The 21334-nt window shown below is 41.6% G+C and overlaps 1 protein-coding gene across 1 annotated transcript in view; it reads right to left on the reverse strand.

Moving 5' to 3' along the window:
- LOC122811369 (cyclic AMP-dependent transcription factor ATF-6 beta-like) overlaps window positions 1-21334 on the reverse strand; it is a 1192927-nt gene that overhangs the window by 710445 nt on the left and 461148 nt on the right. Inside the window, exon 8 of the mRNA XM_044083167.1 lies at window positions 15979-16164. Within this exon, the coding sequence (XP_043939102.1) occupies window positions 15979-16164 (186 nt within the window). The remainder of the gene's footprint in view (window positions 1-15978; window positions 16165-21334) is intronic.

Here is a 21334-nt window from a genome sequence, read left to right on the forward strand (position 1 = left end):
TTGGGCCCGAAAAGGGATGAGCCATCAAAAGGGGTGTTGACAAAGTATGATTTAAAGGGCTCCATGAAGGAACACAAGCGCATCCAGGAATGTCTCCTGAGAACAATTCCTGTACCCGCTGCCCTACTCGTTCCATCAGCTGCATATGAAATGAGACACATGGACGAGTTCACTATGGAATTGAGGGTAGCAAGCTGGGAGGCAACTCTGTCTGAAGCTCCTGCAGCTACTGTACACTGAAGAGTATCTTCAAGCTCTTTTAGGTCGTCTCTTTGTAGTCTCATAAAATGAGTGAGATAGTTCAGTGAACGCATGGCAAAAGTCACTGAAATGTATGTGCGCTTCCCATATCTATCCATGATCCTAGAATCTCTGTTAAGAGGATGGATAGAGGAAGAAGATTCCGACATCTCCTTTTTGGTGGCTGCCACCACCACCATGGCATCAACTGGCACTCCCTTGGTGAGGAACGACTTATCCTGGGGTGCAGAAACAAATTTGTTAGGCCTCCTAGGGACAGGTTCCATGGTGTCCAGAGACTCCCACTCCCTTCATGAGACCAACTCCATGAGCTCATCAAAGGGCGGAGACACCCAAAAGGTGGAGGGTTGAGACCCGAAAGCCTTCAGAAGAACTGACTCGTCTTCAGTAGGGTTGGTGGACTTCCAGGCACCCCTCCGCCTAAGGATTTCTAATATCTCAGCCAATGAGATATCCTCACAGGGAGACTGTGTGGACCCTTCCGATTCATCCAAGTCGGTATCGGATGTGACAGACTCCTGTGGGGAGTCTAGGTGCTTCCTCTTACAGATTTCTCTTCCTGGGAAACTCATCAGTGGGAATATCTGGTGAGGTCTCAGAAGAGCAGGGGCCACCCAATGGGGCTTCCTGAAGCTCAGGGTCTCTATGCTTAGAAAGGATCTGTGAAGCAGAAGTGGACACAGGTACTTTTGGGGAGGAGGTAGTTGGACTTGAAGTTGTAGATGTCTTAAGAGACATCACTCTCCTCATGGCTTCAAAGGCACCTCTGCTCCGATGAGAAGGGGCCGCTGGATCTGAAGAAACCACCGATCCCCTCGGCACTGGCACAGTGGGATCTGAACCAGAAGTAGGAGCCGAATTAATCCAAGCAGAGGCCCCAAGAGGCAAAGTCGGAACTGACATGTCGGTCCGACTATCCTCCCCAAACCCGACAGGAGAGTGTCGGCTCCTAGACTCCTAAATAGGTGCTGAGGAAGTCCGAACAAATGGAACCGATGGCACAGGAACAGGCATCGGCTCCAAAGGCTCAACATTCATCAAGTCGGACTCCTCTGGCTCCGAAGGACCGTTATGGCTCGGAGGAGGAAACAAAGTCAATGGCATTACAGTTTTAGGCTCAGAAACCACCTGGGTCGGATCTGACAAAAATTTAGCGAACGCCGGTGACTGTAGCAACTTCTGCACCACACGATCCACATCCAAATTGGACAGGCTGATCGAGGACAGAGATGAATGGATGGATGGTGGCACTGACTGCAGAATAGGTAACTTTAGAACTTCAGACACCGGCTCCAAAAAGACAAGATGCTCGGCTCCGAGGGCTGTGGAGCTGACGTCAACTCTTTCTTAGATTTTTTTACTTCCGAAGAAGAAGCCTTAGAAGACTTTGAAGACTTACTAGATGTACCCTGGTCACTCAAAGCTTCCTGAAAAGACGGTTTCAAAAGTCCTCTATCTACAAGTTTTCTTTTTCTTTCCTGAAGAACTCTGGATGAAAAAGAATGACAAATGGAGCAGCTTTCTTGTAAGTGCAGAGCTCCAAGACAATACACACAGTTAACGTGACTATCTCTCACAGACATCTTCTGTCCACATTTAGGGCACTTTTTAAATCCTGACTTGGGATGCTTATCCTTATCCTGGTCAGCCATAATCAAGTATACAGTATCCAACAAAAAAAAAATCTACTGTACTTTAAAGAGATCAGCCACACCCAAACAATGGCAAAGTTAAACCAGTAAATCTAAGTTAGCTAAATAAGCCCTAAATAACAAATGGGCTGAATAACAATAAACTGACTAAACTGTCACTGTTCAAAAACACACACACACTAACTACTTATTTAACTACAAGCTATATAATATTGTAAATGCACACCAAAGGGAAGGGGAGTATTAAAGGCCTATGGAAAAATGAAGGCCAAAAAGAGAAGAAAATATCAACTGGTAAGCTCTAAAAGCTATAACTATTCAAGACTAACTCTAAATTTATTTAGAAATAACAACTTCTAAAGATATTATCTGAAAAAGAATTATACTGGCCCGAGCTGTGGAAGGAACCTCCAATCTATTGCAGTGGCAAACTAGATTTGGGGTAACTCAAGGTGCATCATGGGATAGGGACGTGGCCTCAAGCTATCTGAAGACCTCAAGCTTTGTAGTAGGCCGACTTGGAGCAGAAGATTGGCTCCGAACCCATCTGTAAGAATGAACGGCGAGATAGAACAACTTCACATTGTCTGTTTCTTTCAAACATGTAAGACGGGTGTAAAACTGGTTGAATGGTTTTGAGAATATTGTGTTTGCTGAAGCATGGGTTTGCAGCAGGAAGTAAGGTTGTTTCTACAGTGAATTAAGTGTTTTTGTTTTTTAATGCCAAAACTCTCATACATTCTGAACCTTTTGGCATTAGGGTGCTAGGAGTACATATGCAATTGTATGTGGATTAGGGTTATGATAAGTAAGGCATTAGGTAAGTGACAGATTTAGTGTTCTGCCTGTGTGATGGTGTACGTGATTCTGTCTTCTGCAATGGCAGAGTTACAGAAATGGTTTTCAAAGGTAAGGTGCTGGATTAGGGTTATTTATCTATTTACTGACCAATTGTATTTTAGTTAATGGGAAAGTCATAGTGGGTCATAATTTAACTCTGTTTCAGCAGAGGCTGGGGAGAAAAACTCCAACACAGAAAGAAATGCATAATCTGAACATGAGACTTGGACAAAATCAAACACAGTAGTTGCTAGCTTTAAACAAAAATTATAGAAATATTATGTACAAGAGTTATTATGAGCATCAAAGTATTTTTTGAGATTGTTTAGTCTGTTGTATTGTGGGAATAACCTAAGGATTAGAGAAACTTTATGTACAAAAGGTCTATTAGAGAAAGTTTGTGTACAAAAGGTCTACAACACAGTGTATGAAAAATTCAAATGTAGTGCATCTTCTAACACAATGGTTTTAACTTGTTTAAAACATGTAATCCCTGCAACCCTAACCCTGCACCATACTTTGGAAAACCCTTTCCGTAACATTATTACTATTCAGACAAATTCAGTCTGATTTTGTGATTGCAGCTTTTTTTCTTATAACATCACAAAAGAAGTGTTTTCATTGTGTGGTCTTTTCTTCAGTATGTTTGAATTTCAGTCAGTGTGTCTTTTAGAAAGCAGGCGATGCCCAGCTCTGAGTCAATGTTTTTGCGCGGACACACACACACACACACACACACACACACACACACACACACACACACACACACACACACACACTCTTTTTTAATCAATTAACCTATAACCCACTGGACAACAAGTCCCTCTTTCAGAGATAAGGGAGCAATATCTGGTTAAGTCAGAGTAACACATAGGCAAATGTAGGCTGTGAGAATCAAACCCAGGACTGCTGTGAGGTCAAACAGCACATAGTCTTAATTATCTTCATCAAACTGCCAGACTGTATTAGCTTGGTCCCATGGACTACACATATGAAGACCTCACTACGGCCCTAGTGACCAGAGTTCTATAAATGGCATGGGAGTCTCAGGGACCAGACAGAGGAGGATGAACTTGAGATGGCAATGCCAGCATGCACACATCCAGGGAGGAAGGGAGGCTGTCACACCCACTGTGCTGGTTACATCTAGCTCAGGCTGTGTGCATCACCTGCCTACACAGGCGGTGTTGGCTCAAAGTGCTATAGAGGCAGCTGAAATGGAGAACACGTGGGGTGTGTGTGGGAGGATGCATTGCCATCTCTTCCTAACCTGGCAGCCACAATGAACCTGGCAGTAGCCTAGTGTAGTGAATGGAAGGTCACTCAGCAGGACTCGCAGCTAGCTCAATATCACATGACTCTCACTGATGAGGGAATGGACTGGCCAACAGGCTTCTTGGGCAGTAACGACTGGGACACATGGCTTTTGTCTATACCTGAAATGCCAGGTACCAACCCCAAAAGAACAAATGAACCTGACTGGGTGCAGGGTCCTGTAGTGCTGGATAAGAGGATAAAAAAACTGCCAGGCTGTGTTATACCATTTCTAACAACTTAATCTCTGCATAGGCTAAAAAACTTAAGAGGAAATATACAGAAAAATATATATAAAAAAAAAAGAAAAAAATGGATGAAACAAATACACCCAACAAGGAAATGGGAAGTAAAACAGCAATAGTGGTAACACCACAAAGACAGAAAATAATTTCATTCTGGAAAAAAAAAAGTTAGAAACCTCTAATCAACAAAACAAGAATGATGGATGTAAATGAAAAAATGTGAAATCTTAACACAAGAGAAGAGGAATGGAATGCTAATGACAATGAGACCAAGTTAAGAAAGGCTCCTAACTGGAAACTGAAGATGCAGATGCTGTACTCAACTTCTGACAAAAAGAATAGCTATCTTTTCACCATATGTGCGTAGGTTCACACTAAGCTTATGGATGAAGGACTGTCAGGAAACTTTGCCATGATACCTTTGATACTGGGAGTATATCAGTCCACTCTTCTAACACTTTCATATACCTTAGGCATAAATTTATAATAACCTATCCAACTGTAATGTCTAATTTTGAAAGCAGATAGAGTGTTACTTTGTCTTATGTGCATTAGGACTTTATTCCAAAGAAAAGAGGCCTGACTCCAAAAGACTTGCTCTAAGGGTAAGTGACTTACTTCGGTGTAAAGCCCATCTATAAACAGGTTTACCCTAGGAGGCTAGATTCCAAATGACCTGCTCTCAGTGTACGTAGTTACTCAAGAGCAAGAGTTTTGGAATTAGGCTCAGTGAGTGCTGTGGATTATAAAACTGCCACACTTTTGATCCTGCAGCAGAGGCAGAGTTCTTTGGCACAATGGCTAGACAGACCATTGGTTGTGTGAAGGCAGGGGAGATCAAAACGGGAAGGGACTTACTGAAATGCTAAACAGAGGACACCCCTAAATCTCCATTTATGAACAGCTTTTAGTCTATCAGTATAGCTGACATTTTGTAGCCTACTAATCTTTTTGGTCAGAAACCTCTGAAGTCTTACAAGATGGTCAAGATGCTTTCAAAAGCAGCAACATATTCACACAAAGCTCAAGTAAGTGAGTGCAGACAGGCCAACAGAGACCAAGACTGCATTTGACCTAGAGGAGGATGCCTCTCCTAATCATGGGGGACACCTGACATGTGGGGCAAGAAAAACTGATGTAATGGCGTCGGCTGCATGTTTTATACCCCTGACGACCTGACGTCATTGAAGAAGCGACAGCAACCGACGCAGGACCCAAGACTTTGTTAATCAGGCCGACTGAGGGCAACCTGCCAGCAGATTACCCAAATGTAATGACTGCAACAGTGAAACACGAAGAACATCTGAACCAATACAGTAGATGTTTGACTGATTAGTGTTACAGTATTAATAACTGATGGCTTTATTTGCCAAGGAAAGCTATACATTCGGTCAGAAAACCAAAGCCTGGGTGGTTCCTCTAGCTCCATACATCCGATGTTTCCCCAAAGCACATGAAAGCTAGGAAGTACATAATGGATGTACAAGCATGAACAACCTCACTACCTTCTTGCCCCAGACCAAAAGAACATATAAATTGAAGCTTTCTCCCTCTCTCTCACCCTGTGTGTGTGTGTGTGTGTGTGTGTGTGTGTGTGTGTGTGTGTGTGTGTGTGTGTGTGTAAATAGATATATATATATGTGTGTGTGTGTGTGTGTGTGTGTGTGTGTGTGTGTGTGTATGTATCTATATATATATGTATACACACATACATATACACATACACACACACACATATATATATATGGTTGTAGTTGACAAGAGTGAACACTCACACGAGCGAACTTCTTTTACTACTGTACAAAAAGCGAACGTTCTGTTAAATGGACTTTCTGTTTGCAGCCATTTGCACTGTAATGTGTTGCAGTTGGGTAAGAGAATTTCAACCCCCCCAAAAATATAGTTTTCTCTTTTTTGATGTTCAATCACTTTACAGTTTCATGTAATATCACCACTTTGTCTGTGTTCACTGGTAAAAGTGTCCGCATTTTATTGACACAATCATATATGTGTGTGTGTGTGTGTGTGTGTGTGTGTGTGTGTGTGTGTGTGCATGTGAATTTAAGAGAGGGTGGGTTGTAGTGATACAACAGTAATTAGTCAGACATCTACTGTTACAGTAACTTCTTATGCAAGTATATCCTTCCTCTGATCAATGTTACTACATTAATAAAGAATGGGTAAATTCCCAAAGCTGTCTAGATAGATAGGAAGGAGGAAGGAGAATCTGAGCTGAGATCTAAGATAATTTGAAAATTGGATCTAGCAAATCCAGCCGTAGATCTAGAAAAGGCATCAATTTCATATTGTTTAGTAAAGGTACAGAAGTCCAAATGACTGAAAAAAGCTCCACAACAGGCAAAAACCCTGATGCAGTGGATCCTAATAAGACCTGGGAGCTCCTTCCCATGGAAGGTACAACAAAAGGAAATTCCTGAAGAGCTTCATCTAGAAACTGTTAGCTTGGATATCGGTAGACCTAACTTTTTGTCAGGAAAGAAACAAAACGTTCATCTGATTTCCTGACAGATTTAGTTTGGTCTAGGTAGGACATGAGCTGTCTATGGACAAAGGAATGCAAGATTTTCTCATCTTTGTTCCGAGGAGAGGGAAGAAGATGGGAAAACAGACTCATTTAAACAGAGTGCATTCACTACATTAGACATAAAACGATAGGTTAGTCCTAATGATTACACGGTTCTTTTGGAAAATAAGAAAAGAAAGAGGCCACAAGAGCTTACAGTTCTGAAATCTTCTTAACTGAGGTCAAGAGATACAAGAACAGTTTTCCAAATACAATTTAAGAGATAAGGAGGAAGCAGTCTCAAGAAGTGAAAGTGTCAACTTTTCTAAGATATAATTCAAGCCCGTAGGAGGAAGAAGAGATTTTCTTGGTGATCTGAAATGAAAGTCTTCATTTATGAACACGTGCAGAGAGAAGTGGATCTAAGGGTAGGCAAGCAGAGACTGCTGACAGATGTGCTGTAATAGAAGAGTATGCCAGCCCTGAACAGAGCAGTTCATACAAGCTGAAAAGAAAAGTACAGTTTTGTACCTACCATAAATGTAGATGTTCGAGTGTCTTCACTGCTGCAGTCATTACACTTGGGTTATCCTGCTGTCAGGCGGTCCGCAGTCGGCCAGAGTTCCAAAGTCTTGGTCCGGCGTCGGTTGCTGTCGCCTCCTCCCTGACGTCAGTGTGTCAGGGGTATATAAGAAGCGGCTGATGCCATTTTCTTCAATTTTTCTTGCCCCAGATGTCAGGTGCCCCCCAAAAAATAGGCAATACATATTGCTTACAAAACATACAATAAGGTAGAAACAAAACCTCCAGTAACCAGCAAATACACCACATAGGTAGTATAGTGTAGAAAGGTATAGATAAGACCCAGCTAAGAAAGAGGGGATGGCGGGTGGGTAACCAGGACTGCAGCAGTGAAGACACTCGAACATCTACATTTATGGTAGGTACAAAACTGTACCATGTTCATCGTGTTTCATTGGTGCACTCATTACACTTGGGTTGAATCCCAAAGCTGAGTCAGGGTGGCTGGTTATATAGAGGATTTGGTGTGGCTATGAGGCCCTGCAGCACTGCAGTGGCAAAGCCAGCTCTGGATCTAGAATAAAGAGGCAAGTGGTAATGCTTGGTAAACGTGTGCACTGAACTCCAAGTTGCAGCTTCCAAAATGTCTTTGGTAGGTACTCCTCTAAGGTAGGCAGTAGAAGTGGCAGTTGCCCTGGTGGAATGAGGTCTGATGTTAGATGGTACAGGTTTCCCATGCTGTGTGTAGCAGAACCAGATACAGTGTCCTATCCACTTTGAAATGGTCTGCTTTGAAATAGCCTTTCCCTGTGATCCTGCAGCATATGATACAAACAATTGCTCAGTCTTTCTGAAAGCTTTTGTTTTGTCCAAGTAGAAGCGTAATTGCCTGTGTATGTCCAAGGAGTGTAGAAGTCTCTCCCCTGTATTCTGTGGATTTGGATAAAAAGTTGGCAAGTGAATAGTTTGGTTAAGATCCACACTGGATACCACGTTAGGCATAAAAGAAGGGCTTGTTCTTAAAGAAACCCTGTCTTGGTGAAAAAAATGAAAGGCTCCACTGCCATTAGTGCCTGTAGTTCTGAGACTCTTCGTGCTGAAGTTATTGCCAGGAGCAGAGCAGTTTTCCATGATACATATTTTAATTCTGCTGAATTGGCTGGCTCAAAAGGAGGGAAAGTGAGCTTTTCCAATACAAAATTGAGGTCCCAAGTAGATGTTGGTGCTCTCTGGGGGCGGTCTTATGTTTTTAGCCCCTCTGAGGTACTGCTTTAGCAATGGATGAGAGAAAATAGGAGGATCTGTGTTGTAATGCGCCGAGATGGCAGAGGCTTGGATCTTAATGGATGAGAAGGATAGTCCTTTGTCCAGCATCTCAGTCAAATGTTGTAGTATCTGAGGAATGTTAGGGACAAGAGGGTCAAGGCTTTGTGCCTGGTTCCAGGCACAAAATCTCTTCCACTTTTCTGAATAAGATTTCCTGGTGCTAGGCCTCCTGGCCTCCAAAATGACATACATAACAGCTTTAGAGACAGGTGTTGTCTGTTTGGCTAATGAGTCTGCCATGCTGCCAGGTTTAAGGTTTTGAGCTGGCTGTGCAGGATCTGATTGTTGTGTTGTGTCAGTAGGTGTGGAATTTGAGGCAAAATCCAAGGTGGGCCTTGAGCTAAGTTCTTTAAGATTGGGTACCAATGCTGGCATGGCCAGTTTGGAGAAATCAGAATCATCTGTGGTTTCTCTTGTCTGGCTTTTAGGAGTACCTTTGAAAGTAGAGGCAGAGGTGGGAAGGCATAAACTTTTAGGCTTTTCCAGCTGAATGAAAGAGCATCCACTTTCTATGCTTGTGTGTGATAAATCCTTGTGCAGAATTTTTGTAGTTGGCAATTCAGTGAGGAGGCAAAAAGATCTATGTCCGGGCACCTCCATTTTTGCATTATCATGCTGAAGACATGTGGATTTCATTTCCACTCGTGACGATCCATGATGTTTCTGCTTAAGTAGTCTGCCAGAGTATTTTTCTTTCCTGGCAGGAATTGTGCTTGCAGATGAACTTGATAAGTTAGAGCTGTGTTCCACAAGGTCATGGCTTGTCTGCCGAGGGGGTAAGAATGAGTGCCCCCTTGCTTGTTTATGTACCACATTACTGTGGTGTTGTCTGTCTTTAATAATAATTGTCCTGGATGCAGAAGGTCCTTGAAAGCTGTAAGGGCATTTTGTACAGCAACATCTCTTTTTGATTGATGTGAAGATGCATTTGGTCTGTGGTCCATTTGCCCTGAATACATTTTCCTGCCATGTGTGCTCCCCAGGCGTAATCCGAAGCATCTGTTGTTAAAGTCTGCCTGACTGTGGGATGAGTGAAAGGCTGACCCTTGTTGAAGTGACATGCCTGTGCCCACCATCGAAACTCCTGTTGTAGGCAGGGAATTAGTGGTATTACTGTTTCCAAGCTGTGAGAGTGTTGAGTCCAACCACTTTTTAGGTACCATTGTAATTTCCTCATATGCAGTCTGGCATATGGAATTAGTAGTATGCAGGATGCCATGAATCCCAAGGCCTGCAGAATTTTTCTTGCAGGGAGTTGGGATTTTCTTGCCATCAATTGAAAATACTGACTCAGTTGTCCTTGTTTGTCTGGCGTGAGATAAGCCATCTGGGCCGTTGTATTTAAGCTGGCACCCAGGAATATTATCTCTTGAGAGGGCACTAGTTTTGACTTCTTTTCGTTTACTGTGTACCCTAGGCAAATTGGCAACCTTTTTACAAATGCCAGATGCTTTAGAAGAATGTCCTTGCTCTCTGCTTGAATCAAGCAGTCGTCCAGGTATGGATATATTTGAATTACTTTTTGTCTGCAAAATGCAATTACTGGTGCCAGGCACTTTGTGAAGACCCTGGGCGCAGAAGATAAGCCAAAGGGCAGTGCAGAGAATTGGTAGTGCATTGAACCAGCTAGAAATCTGAGGTATCTTCTGCAATTTTGTCTGATAGGGACAAGCAGGTATGCCTCTTTGAGGTCCAAAGTAACAAGCCAAGCTTTCTTGCCCAACATGGGAAGGAGCTGCTGTAGTGTCAACATTTTGAATTTCGGAACATCCAGGTAAGTATTTAGAGTAGAAAGGTCTAGTATGGGTCTCCAGGCTTTGTCCTTTCTGGGGACCAGGAAGAGTCTTGAGTAAAAACCTTGTCCTTGTTCCTGCTGTGGCACTGTTTGAATAGCTCTCATGTCCATGAGGGCTGTAATTTGTTTTTGTGCCTCTGCCCATTGATTTTGTGGCAGGTCTGGCATTCCTTTTAGCCTTGGTAAAGTGTGAAAGTGGAACCTGTACCTTGAGACACAATATTTAGAACCCATTTGTCTTGGGTGACTGCTTGCCAGTTTTGTGAAAAAAGTGCTAGTTTTCCCCCTTAGGGGGCTGCCAATAGTGAAGAGCTTGGCATTGGAAGGGGGGAGTCATTGGGACTGTTTCCTGTAAGGTTGTGACTTGTCTTCCCCTCCTTTTGGGGTTGAAGCACCCCACTGTCGTGGTCTGTAAGAGCCTTGGGGCTGAGATCTGCCTCTTAGGTGTCTGTATCTGCCTCTTTGTGGCCTGTCTGACACTGGAAAGGACCAATTTTTTGTAGGCCAATTTCTGCTAAATCGAGGTGGCTGTACCTGTAAGAAATCCTTCACTGTTTGCATAGACTTTGCCTTATCCTCCATTTTCTTTAATACCTCTTTTGCCTTAACACCAAATAAAATATCCTGCTATAAAGGAGCATCCAGTAATGTTGCCTTAACATGATCTGGTAAACTTTGTTCTTTTAACCAAGCATGCCTTTGAATCACAGATCCTGTAACTGCTGCTCTGCAAGAAGCCTCTAATGAATCAAAACCACAATGCAAAGTATGCTTTCCCACTTGTTCAGCTGCATGCAATAAATCCTGCATTTCCTTATAGACAGGTTGTTCTGCACTTGTACTCATTTTCTGTTTTAAATGAGATAGTAAATATTGCTGATATTTAAGCATGCGAAACTGGCAATTTAAAGCCCTCACTGCTAAAGTTGCAGAGGTGTAAACTTTCTTCCCCCATCTGTCTAATGCTCTAGAATCCCTGTCAGAGGGAACTGGATTTTTAACTGTGGAAGCCTTTACCCTTTGGGACCCTGGGAGATAGTTTCTGGGTCAGCAGCAGGGTTTTTATAAAGAAATTTGTGAGAGTCAGGGACTCTGTAGTACCTGTCTGGCTTGACTGGAGCTGGGGGTAAAGAATCAGGATTTAAACTAGATTCAGAGAACACATCATCCACAATATCCAACACTGGTGGAATAGCAAGGGGCCTGTGCTGAGGCAATAAAAGAAAGTCTCTGAGCCTTTTCTTGGATTCGGAGTAATCCTGGCCCTCCCAATGGAAATGCTCCCTCATGGTATGTAAAGTTTCCCCAAAAGAATAATCCTCAGAAGAAGAGGATGAAGGAATTGATTCTTCAGCATCTGAGTCCTCATAGGGGGGTAAAGAGTATCCCTGGTCAGAAGAGGAATCAGAATATATAGAAACCTGGTCAGAGGAATCATAGTCTGTATCCTGCCTAGGCCTTTTATCAGGAGGGGGATGGGAACTCCTGATCAGAGTAATTAAGTCTTCGACCATTTTGAGCATCTGCTTTTTAGGCATGGAGGCCTGTCCAAATGAATGCTGTACTTGCTTCTTTGTCTTTAATACAGTTTTAGACTTGGCTGTAGTTGCAATGGTAAGTTGTGAAGGTCTGAAAACACCCTCAGAAGCCGATGCCTGCTCAGCGGCTCCGGACCCATCTGAAGGGTTAGTTTCTGTAGGCACAACACCTTGAGTATCCAGAGGCCTAGGCACCTCCACATGGGAGTCGGTAGCGGCCTGTGGCTCTGAGGTGTCGGGTGTCAGGGGCTGCGAAAGCGCCTCACTGAGAACCGGTGAACCGGCGACTGGCCTAGAAGAGGCTTCGTCGTCAGTTTTGGGCCTCGGATGCCTGTCCTTATCCTTGTCTTTGCGTTTTTTTGTGAATTGTGGCCGTCAGTTGTTCTGACGGCATGGTATAACTAAACCTTCGGCCAAAGTAATGGAGAGCAAAATCAAACCGACGTTTAATAGTGCATTTGTTAAATCTAGCACAAAACCAGCAACTAGTGACGTCGTGATCTGGGCCTAGGCATGGAATACATTAAGCGTGAAAATCCTTATGAGGTATTTGCTTCCCACAAGAAATACAATTATTAACTTTTACTGACATCGGACTGAGGCAAGAAAAAGTTTCTCCAATGAGGTACTTAGCTTTATTGAAGACTTCGGTTCTGAAAGTCTAATTTGATATCTCAGGAGTCGGCTGACTGGCACTTGCGAACTGCTTTTGCTTCGGGCACCGCGCGGCAAGAAAGACTGAAGAAAATGGCATTGGCTGCTTCTTATATACCCCTGACGCACTGACTTCAGGGAGGAGGCGACAGCAACCAATGCCGGACCAAGACTTTGAAACTCTGGCCGACTGCGGGACCGCCTGACGGCAGGATAACCCAAGTGTAATGACTGCAGCAGTGAAACACGATGAACATCAAAAGTTATGTGGTTACCATAATGATAGATCTGTGTTGTCTTATTTTTGTCTGTTTCAACAAGTGAGACTTCAGATCCTTGGCACCTTATACCAGACCTCTGGATCTGAGAGGTCTGACTCCTCCCCTATCCCCAGCTCTCTCCTCCTAGCTTATTTACCTCAGATCAAGTTTGCTGACTGATTTCAAATGGTGACTAATAATCATAGGAAGAGAATGAAGAAAACTATATATTGCACACTATCCATTATAGAGGAAAGTGGAATGAGAAACAGACAGGGTCCCACCAAGACATGATGAAGCCCCAGAAGATGAAAAATGACAATTTGGAAGGGGGATGGAGGGAGGGGAGTTGAACCACATGAAAATGAGACAACATGCATCTACCATTACGGTAAGTACATAACTTCTGTATCTGATGTCCACTTTAATCTGATTCAACATCTGGGACAGATTCAAAGGAGCATGGAAGGACATTCCTGAGAATGGCACAGCCAAAGGAAGTGTGAGTTCTAGAGTGTACATCCAACTTATAATGACACAAAGGTATAAGCTGTAGACTAAGTCGCTGCTGCAGACACACCTCTGACAGGAAATCTTTTTGTGAATGCAGTTGAAGCTACCATTACTCTGGCAGAGTGAGCCTTAGGTTCAGAATGGAAAGACAGACCGCTTATCTTACAAGCAAAGGAAATGCAATCTGCTAGCCATCTGGAAAGTTTAACTATTGACTCTTGTTTTCCTAGATTTCTCTAGGAAATGGTTATAAATAATTGGTCTGATTTTCTAAAGTCTTTAGTAAAGTGTAAATAGAACCTGAGCCGTCATTGGACATCTAAGGTATGTAGGGTGTGTTCTCCATTGTTAGCAAAGTTTGGAAGAAATACTTGCAAATAAATTTGCTTTTTCAGGTTAGATTCTAATGCCACCCTGGGAAGGAATATCCAAATAAACAGCAGCAGGGTCACCATAACAAAAAGCATAAAATAATTTATTAGTAACAGGATAAGCACTTTCAGAAAACAATTTCCTTCTTCAGATCCTACCATTACATGCATATAACTATATATAATACTTTTAAAATGTCATAAGCCATTCAGCAGAACTCAAATGGCCCATGGAATTTCCTGGTGAATCACAAAACAGCAGATGTAATTTCCTGATACATCATAACCCATTCTGAAAACAAACAAAAATACACATATGTGAAAACATACTAAAATATATATATAATATAAAAACATAACCATAACACATAAAAATTTTATAAAACTTCATCCTCAGTAGCATTTTGCAAATCTCCATCCCTAATATTATTGTTGATGGTTATCTATAGCCATAAAGGAAAAGCTATGATCAGAGTAAAGTGCTACATATTGAAAAAGGATTGTGTTCTGAACTGTTACGTATAGCATATTGATGTAAACTTCATTGTTTAAACATCTGGTTCATTTTACCTACATAAAAACAAGTGCAATGGTTGCACTTAGCAATATATATATCACATTTCTAGTAGTGCATGTAGCATATCCTTTATAAAAATAATCTTTATGTGTACTTGGATGTGTAAATTTATTTGATGACATCAAATTTTTTTGTAAAGGGTAGTCTGAAATATTGATAAAATGGTTTGTGTGACAGACAGTAGCAAAGTAAAATTTAAGTATAGTTGCTAAAAGGGACTCTTAATGATCCTCATGATGTAGTTTTTCCACGGCTTTTTTTACATGAGAAATAGCATAACTACTGCACCTTAAAAGTGACCACCCATGTAGGTCACTACATTTTGATGAGAAGACACAGGGGTGGTATTAGCCTAAGTTAAAGCAATGGCTATAAGTTTGATTTTACATTTGTCCTACTTATATATTGATGTCGCACAGATTCTTTTTTTTTTACAATAAATACAAGCTTTTTAATATTGTGCTGAATGTTCAAAACATTAAATGCTTGCTACATGCTCTGTAACATTTTACATAATAAAACACAAGTTTCTCTCAATACACACATACACACACACACACACACACACACTAAAACAAACATTCTCAAGTAAAAAATAGCTGCTATATTTAGTGTCTCAATAATAACAGTAAGGTTTGTTAATTAAAAAATGGCAAGACACCTTGGCAGAGCAACAGTCACTATTCCAGTTTCAGTTTTTTACTTACAGTTAGTGGAAAATATTTTGAATAAACGCCTCAGATAATTGATGGTAACCATCCAAATTGATAGCCAAAAGCAAGTTTATGTTGGACAATAACTGTCTGTTAAGATAGCAGCTGTTAAATTTTCACGCCTTCTGCAATCGGTTTACTGTAAAATAGTCAGCGAAACACACCGGCTGTTTAGATCCCAGTAAATTTTTGAGTTAACAGGTCGGTTTTCACCTCACCAAACAGAAACTTGTTCCACAGTTAAACAACACAAGCTATTATGTGTTGAAATTCGGTCTTCTGAGGAAGCCTACAAGGTGAAGGCGCTTGCTAGTTTTTTGTCAATAAAGTGTTCGTATTTACAAGATTATACCGCTGTGGTCCTTTCAAAAGTGTATTTTGGACAGCTGTTTCCATTTGTAATGAGGTGAAGACCGAATTTCAACACATAATAGCTTGTGTTGTTTAACTGTGGAACAAGTTTCTGTTTGGTGAGGTGAAAACCGACCTGTTAACTCAAAAATTTACTGGGATCTAAACAACCGGTGTGTTTCGCTGACTATTTTACAGTAAACCGTTTGCAGAAGGCATGAAACTTTAACAGCTGCTATCTTAACAGACAGTTATTGTCCAACATAAACTTGCTTTTGGCTATCAATTTGGATGGTTACCATCAATTATCTGAGGCATTTATTTCAATTCGCTTTCCACTAACTGTAAGTAAAAAACTGAAACTGGAATAGTGACTGCTGCTCTGCCAAGGTGTCTTGCCATTTTTTAATTAACAAACATTCTCAAGTATTTACATAGAAACTGAATGATTCTTCTCAAATTCTCAAAACTAAGGAATACAAAAGGGAATCAAGCAAGACATTATGAAGTGTTTTTCATTACCTCTGATATAACTGCATCCAGCTTCTTTTTAAGCATGGCATTCTCACGTTTAAGTTGCTCATTTTCAATGAGTGCTTCCTGCAATCGACTCTCAAGTCCTTGCAAGTATTCTTTCTTCTTCTTGCGGGACTGACAGGCAGACTCTCGGTTCTTTATCATTCGTTGCTGTCGTTTTAGTAATTTGACCTGAATGAAAAGTGGAAGAAATAAAAGACAATGAAAAACAGCTAGGATGGGGATACTGCAGCATTTCAGCCAGTACTGACATTCTGCTGGCAGTCGCCTACAACTGAGTCATCCTTTGCTACTAGAAAACATTCTATAACATTCAGACAAAATGTCATTCATTGTTTACTAACTGCTTTATTCCCCTCGTGGAATTTCTTTTTACTGCATTCTTCAACTTTTTTTGGCTGCAATACTCTACTTTAGGGCTAAAGGAGTACTACAAATACATCAGAATGTTAATGGAAGCAGACCTAAGGTCTAACAAGTCCATCTGAGCTGAAGCAGGTCCCTAAAAGACCTACAGTCATGTATCATTTGACCCTTTTAACCCTTCTGCCAGTGTACGCTTCACCAATCCTTCTGGTAAAGCATTCCAAGGCCTTGCCATCTTCACATTGAGGGGAAACTGCTTTAAGTTGCTTCCTGTGTACTTCCTTCACCCCTTCCCATCAACTCTTAAAAGGTCTGCAAACACCTTCCAAGTACATCTCAAGTTGTTGTAATAACTAATTCAAGTAATATTCCAACTTTCTAAGCCTTTTAACATGCTTTAGCTCACTTGCACCTTTCATCACAACAGGACTGTGCTTGCAAATGGTTTATTGTGATCAGTGTATTACCCCAGTAAACAAACTAACTAACTAAATAAATAAATCATGCTAGAAAATACTACTTTTCACAACACCTATGCATTTAATACTTCCTCTAGGAAAGGCTTCCAAAACTAATAAATTCAATGGTCTCGTCTAACCCAGAATGTGATCATCAGCTGCAAAGTTCTCTCTCTCTCCCCTTGGGACTATGGAGGGGTGAGACTACAAGAATAAAAACAAAACTATATAAGAGTGTAGCTTCCAGGTTTATTATTTGTTTTCAATTTTAAATCTCGTCGGTGGAACAGAGAAACTGCTGGGGGTTGGTCTGTTGTAGGAGAATATAACCTGCTTAAGGAAAAAGAGGTCAACTGGTTTACTGTATGGAAAAAACAAGTAAGTAGAGGATCGTCCAGTGTTGCTGATGCTGTAAACCACATCGCCTGTTACCTCAGTTTGTTTGTGAGTTGATATTAGGTGGGACACTTCCTTATCTGTCATATCAGGTTCACAGTTTTATCAAGTTGTTGTTATCTGCTACGAAATAAATCTTTGGTTGAGTAATCACTTAGTGATTTGTGTCATTAAAATAAAGAATCAAATTCTGAATCCTTGTTGTAGTTTAATGTTTTCTTTATCGGCAGTAATCAACAGATTACTGCTGCTTCAAGGTTTCTAAGTTACAATGTCTAAGCAGAAGTTATGCAATCTGGGTAAAGACATGCCCGGGTATATCCCTACCCCATTTAGTGTATGGGTTGGATTTTCTTTGTGATGTCATCAGGGACATGGCTCAGGCAGGGTTGTTCTCGATCCTTATAGGATTTTAATTACATGACCAGTTTAAAGTACAATAATCATTAAAAACATTTCTGGAAAAGCATTAAAAATTAAGGTTAAAAAATAAACATTAATTAGAACAGTCCTTTCAAGGTGAAGCAATGACAGTCCAATTGATTGTTTTCTTCTTCCTCGTACAGAGTGGTGTCATTGCCTTTTTATCTAAAACCTCAAACCAGATACAACAGACAAGGAAGTGTTTTATCTAATATCAATGCTCAAACAAACTGAGATAACTGAGGGTAACATACAACGTGGTTTACATCAACAAAAACATTAGACAATCCTATAGTTCCTTGTTTTTTTCTGTACAATAAACCAATTAGCCTCTTTTTTCCTTAAAAAAGGTTATACTCTCCCACAACTGACCAACCTCCAGCAGTTTATCTGCTCCACCAATAATGCACAATGAAGAAAACAATTCTAAAATAGAAAACAAATATATACCAGGAAGCTGCATGCGCTCATCTAATTTTGTTTTTAGGCTTACAAAACTAGACATAATACTCCAGATGCAGCATGAAGTCTGTCAAAGTGGAACAATCATGGATTCTACATTCAAATGTACTCTTTAGTAATATGACCAAGCGTCCTCTTATGTTTTACCATTAAATTGCACTGCTTTGAATGCCCAACGCTAGCATCAGTCATAACACCAGGATCCATTTTCTCCTCATCAATATTAGCCAAGGAAAGTAAACAATGTGGGAAGAAATAGCCAGGGAATTGTTATGGCTAGGCTTGTATAGGCCCTAGGGCTGATGGCCTAGTACCAACCTATGAACCTATCTCCTACCAAGTAAGGCATCCTGAACTACCACCACAAAAATGCACACTTTTGCATTTTAAACTATTACATCTTCTGTTAGTACCAGGCACTGGTAGAAGTCCTAAGAAAGTACAGTTTTGTACCTACCATAAATGTAGATGTTCGAGTGTATATCCTGCTGCAGTCATCACACTTGGGTTATCCTGCCGTCAGGTGGTCCCGCAGTCGGCCAGAATTCCAAAGTCTTGGTCCGGTGTCGGTTACTGTCACTTCTTCCCTGATGTCAGAGCGCCAGGGGTATATCAGAGGCATCCAACGCCATTTTCTTCAGTTTTTCTTGCCCCAGATGTCAGGTGCCCCTAATAGGTAGGCAAAAAAAAAAAAAAAAAAATATATATATATATATATATATATATATATATATATATATATATATATATAGATATAGATATATATATAGATATAGATATATATATATATATATATATATATATATATATATATATATATAGCTATCTTGAAAAAAGTAAAACAAAACCCTTAGGCACAAGCAAATACACCACAGAGGTTGTATAGAATAGAAATAAGTTCAGCTAGTTTTAGAGGGGATGGAGGGAGGGCAACCTGGACTGCAGCAGGTTATACACTCGAACATCTACATTTATGGTAGGTACAAAACTGTACTATGTTCATCGTGTTACCCTGCTGCAGTCATCACACTTGGGTAGAATCCCAAAGCTAAGGATGGGCGGAGGAGTCAAACACGGTTAGAGGGGGCTAGAAGGCCCTGCAAAACTGCAGTGGCGAAGCCCGCTCTGGTCTTAGAGTAAAGTGGTAAGTGATAATGTTTGCTGAAGGTGTGTACTGAACTCCAAGTTGCAGCTTCCAGAATATCCTTGATTGGTACCCCCCTGAGGAAGGCTGTAGATGTAGCTGCTGCCCTGGTACAGTGGGGCCTTATGGTAGCAGGAACTGATTTTCCATGGTGGGTGTAGCAAAAACGTATGCAATGTCCTATCCATTTGGAAATGGTTTGTTTTGAGATAGCCTTTCCTTGTGATGCTGTAGCATAGGATACAAGAAGCTGGCCAGATTTTCTGAAAACCTTAGTTTTATCCAAGTAATAACGTAGATGTCTGTGAATGTCCAAGGAATGCAGGAGTCTTTCTCCTTTGTTCTGTGGATTTGGAAAGAAGGTGGGTAAAATGGATGGTTTGACTTAGAGCCACACTGGATACCACCTTTGGCATAAAGGAGGGGTTAGTTTGTACAGATACCCTGTCTTGATGAAAAATGAGGAAAGGCTCTACTGCCATTAGTGCCTGAAGCTCTGAAACTCTTCTAGCTGAAGTGATTGCTAGCAGCAGGGCAGTCTTCCATGATATAAACTTTAAGTCAGCTGAGAAAGCTGGTTCAAAAGGAGGTAGCGTGAGTTTTTCCAGAACAAAATTGAGGTCCCAAGTAGGTGTTGGTGCTCTCCTGGGAGGCCTAATGTTCTTGGCCCTCTGAGAAAATGCCTTAAGAGTGGATGTGAAAATAAGGGAGGATCCGTGTTGTAGTGAGCAGAAATGGCTGAGGCGTGGATTTTAATAGATGAAAAAGAACGCCCTTTGTGTAACATCTCAGATATTGCTGAAACTAAGGAATGTCAGGCTGAAGGGTAATTTGGCCATTAGCTTGGTTCCAGGCGCAAAACTTTTTCCATTTGTCTGAGTAGGCTTTCCTGGTGTTGGGCCTCCTGGCCTCCAGAATAACTTCCATAACAGCTTGTGAGAGAGGAGCTGGCTGGTTGCCTAGGTGATTTGCCATGCAGCCAAGTTTAAGGTTTTGAGCTGGCTGTGTAGAATCTGATTTTCTTGCTGTGTGAGCAGGTGGGAAATTTGTGGTAGAATCCATGGTGGGCCCTGGGCCATATTCCTTAATAGCAGGTACCAGTGCTGGCGTGGCCAGTCTGGAGCAATGAGTATCATTCGGGGTCTCTCCATCCTGACTTTCAGTAGCACCTTTGTGAGAAGGGGTAGTGGAGGAAAGACATATACTGTTAGCATTTTCCAACTGAATGAGAGTGCGTCCACTTTCCAAGCTTGTTGGTGAAAAGTCCTTGTGCAAAACTTTGTTAGCTGATAGTTTTGAGGGCTGGCAAACAGGTCTATGTCTGGGAGCCCCCACTTTTGAGTTATCACTGCGAATACTTGTGGATCCAGTTTCCATTCGTGGGGATCCATGATGTTTCTGCTTAGGTCGTCTGCCAATATGTTCTTTTTTCCTGGCAGGAATTGAGCTTGTAATTGAACTTAGTAAGCCAGTCTGTGTTCCACAAGGTCATTGCTTGCCTGCATAGAGGGTAGGAGTGTGTGCCCCCTTGTTTGTTTATGTACCACATTACTGTGGTGTTGTCTGTCCTTATGATAAGCTGTCCTGGATGCAAGAGGTCCTTGAAGGCTATAAGAGCATTTTGCACAGCTAGCATCTCTTTTTGATTGATCTGAAGACGCCTTTGTTCTGCGGGCCATGTGCCCTGAATAAATTTGCCTGCCATGTGTGCTCCCCAGGCGTAATCCGATGCATCTGTTGTCAGTGTTTGCCTGGCTGTGGGTTGTGTAAAAGGCTGTCCCTTGTTGAGGTGACAAGCTTGTGCCCACCACTGAAACTCCTGTTGAAGGCAAGGGATTAGTGATATAACTCTTTCCAAACTTTGACAGTGTTGAGACCATACATTCTTTAGGTACCATTGTAGTTTCCTCATATGCAGTCTGGCATATGGAATTAGTAGTATGCAGGAAGCCATGTAACCCAAGGCCTGCAGAATCTTTCTTGCAGGGAGTTGGGTCTTTGTTGCCATCAATTGAAAGTATTGAGTCAGTTGTCCTTGCTTGTCTGGCGTGAGATAAGCCATCTGGGCCGTTGTGTTCAAGCTGGCACCCAG

This window comes from Protopterus annectens, chromosome 9.part0 (genome assembly GCF_019279795.1).
Source record: "Protopterus annectens isolate FY-2018-M chromosome 9.part0, PAN1.0, whole genome shotgun sequence".
Lineage (NCBI taxonomy): Eukaryota > Metazoa > Chordata > Ceratodontiformes > Protopteridae > Protopterus > Protopterus annectens.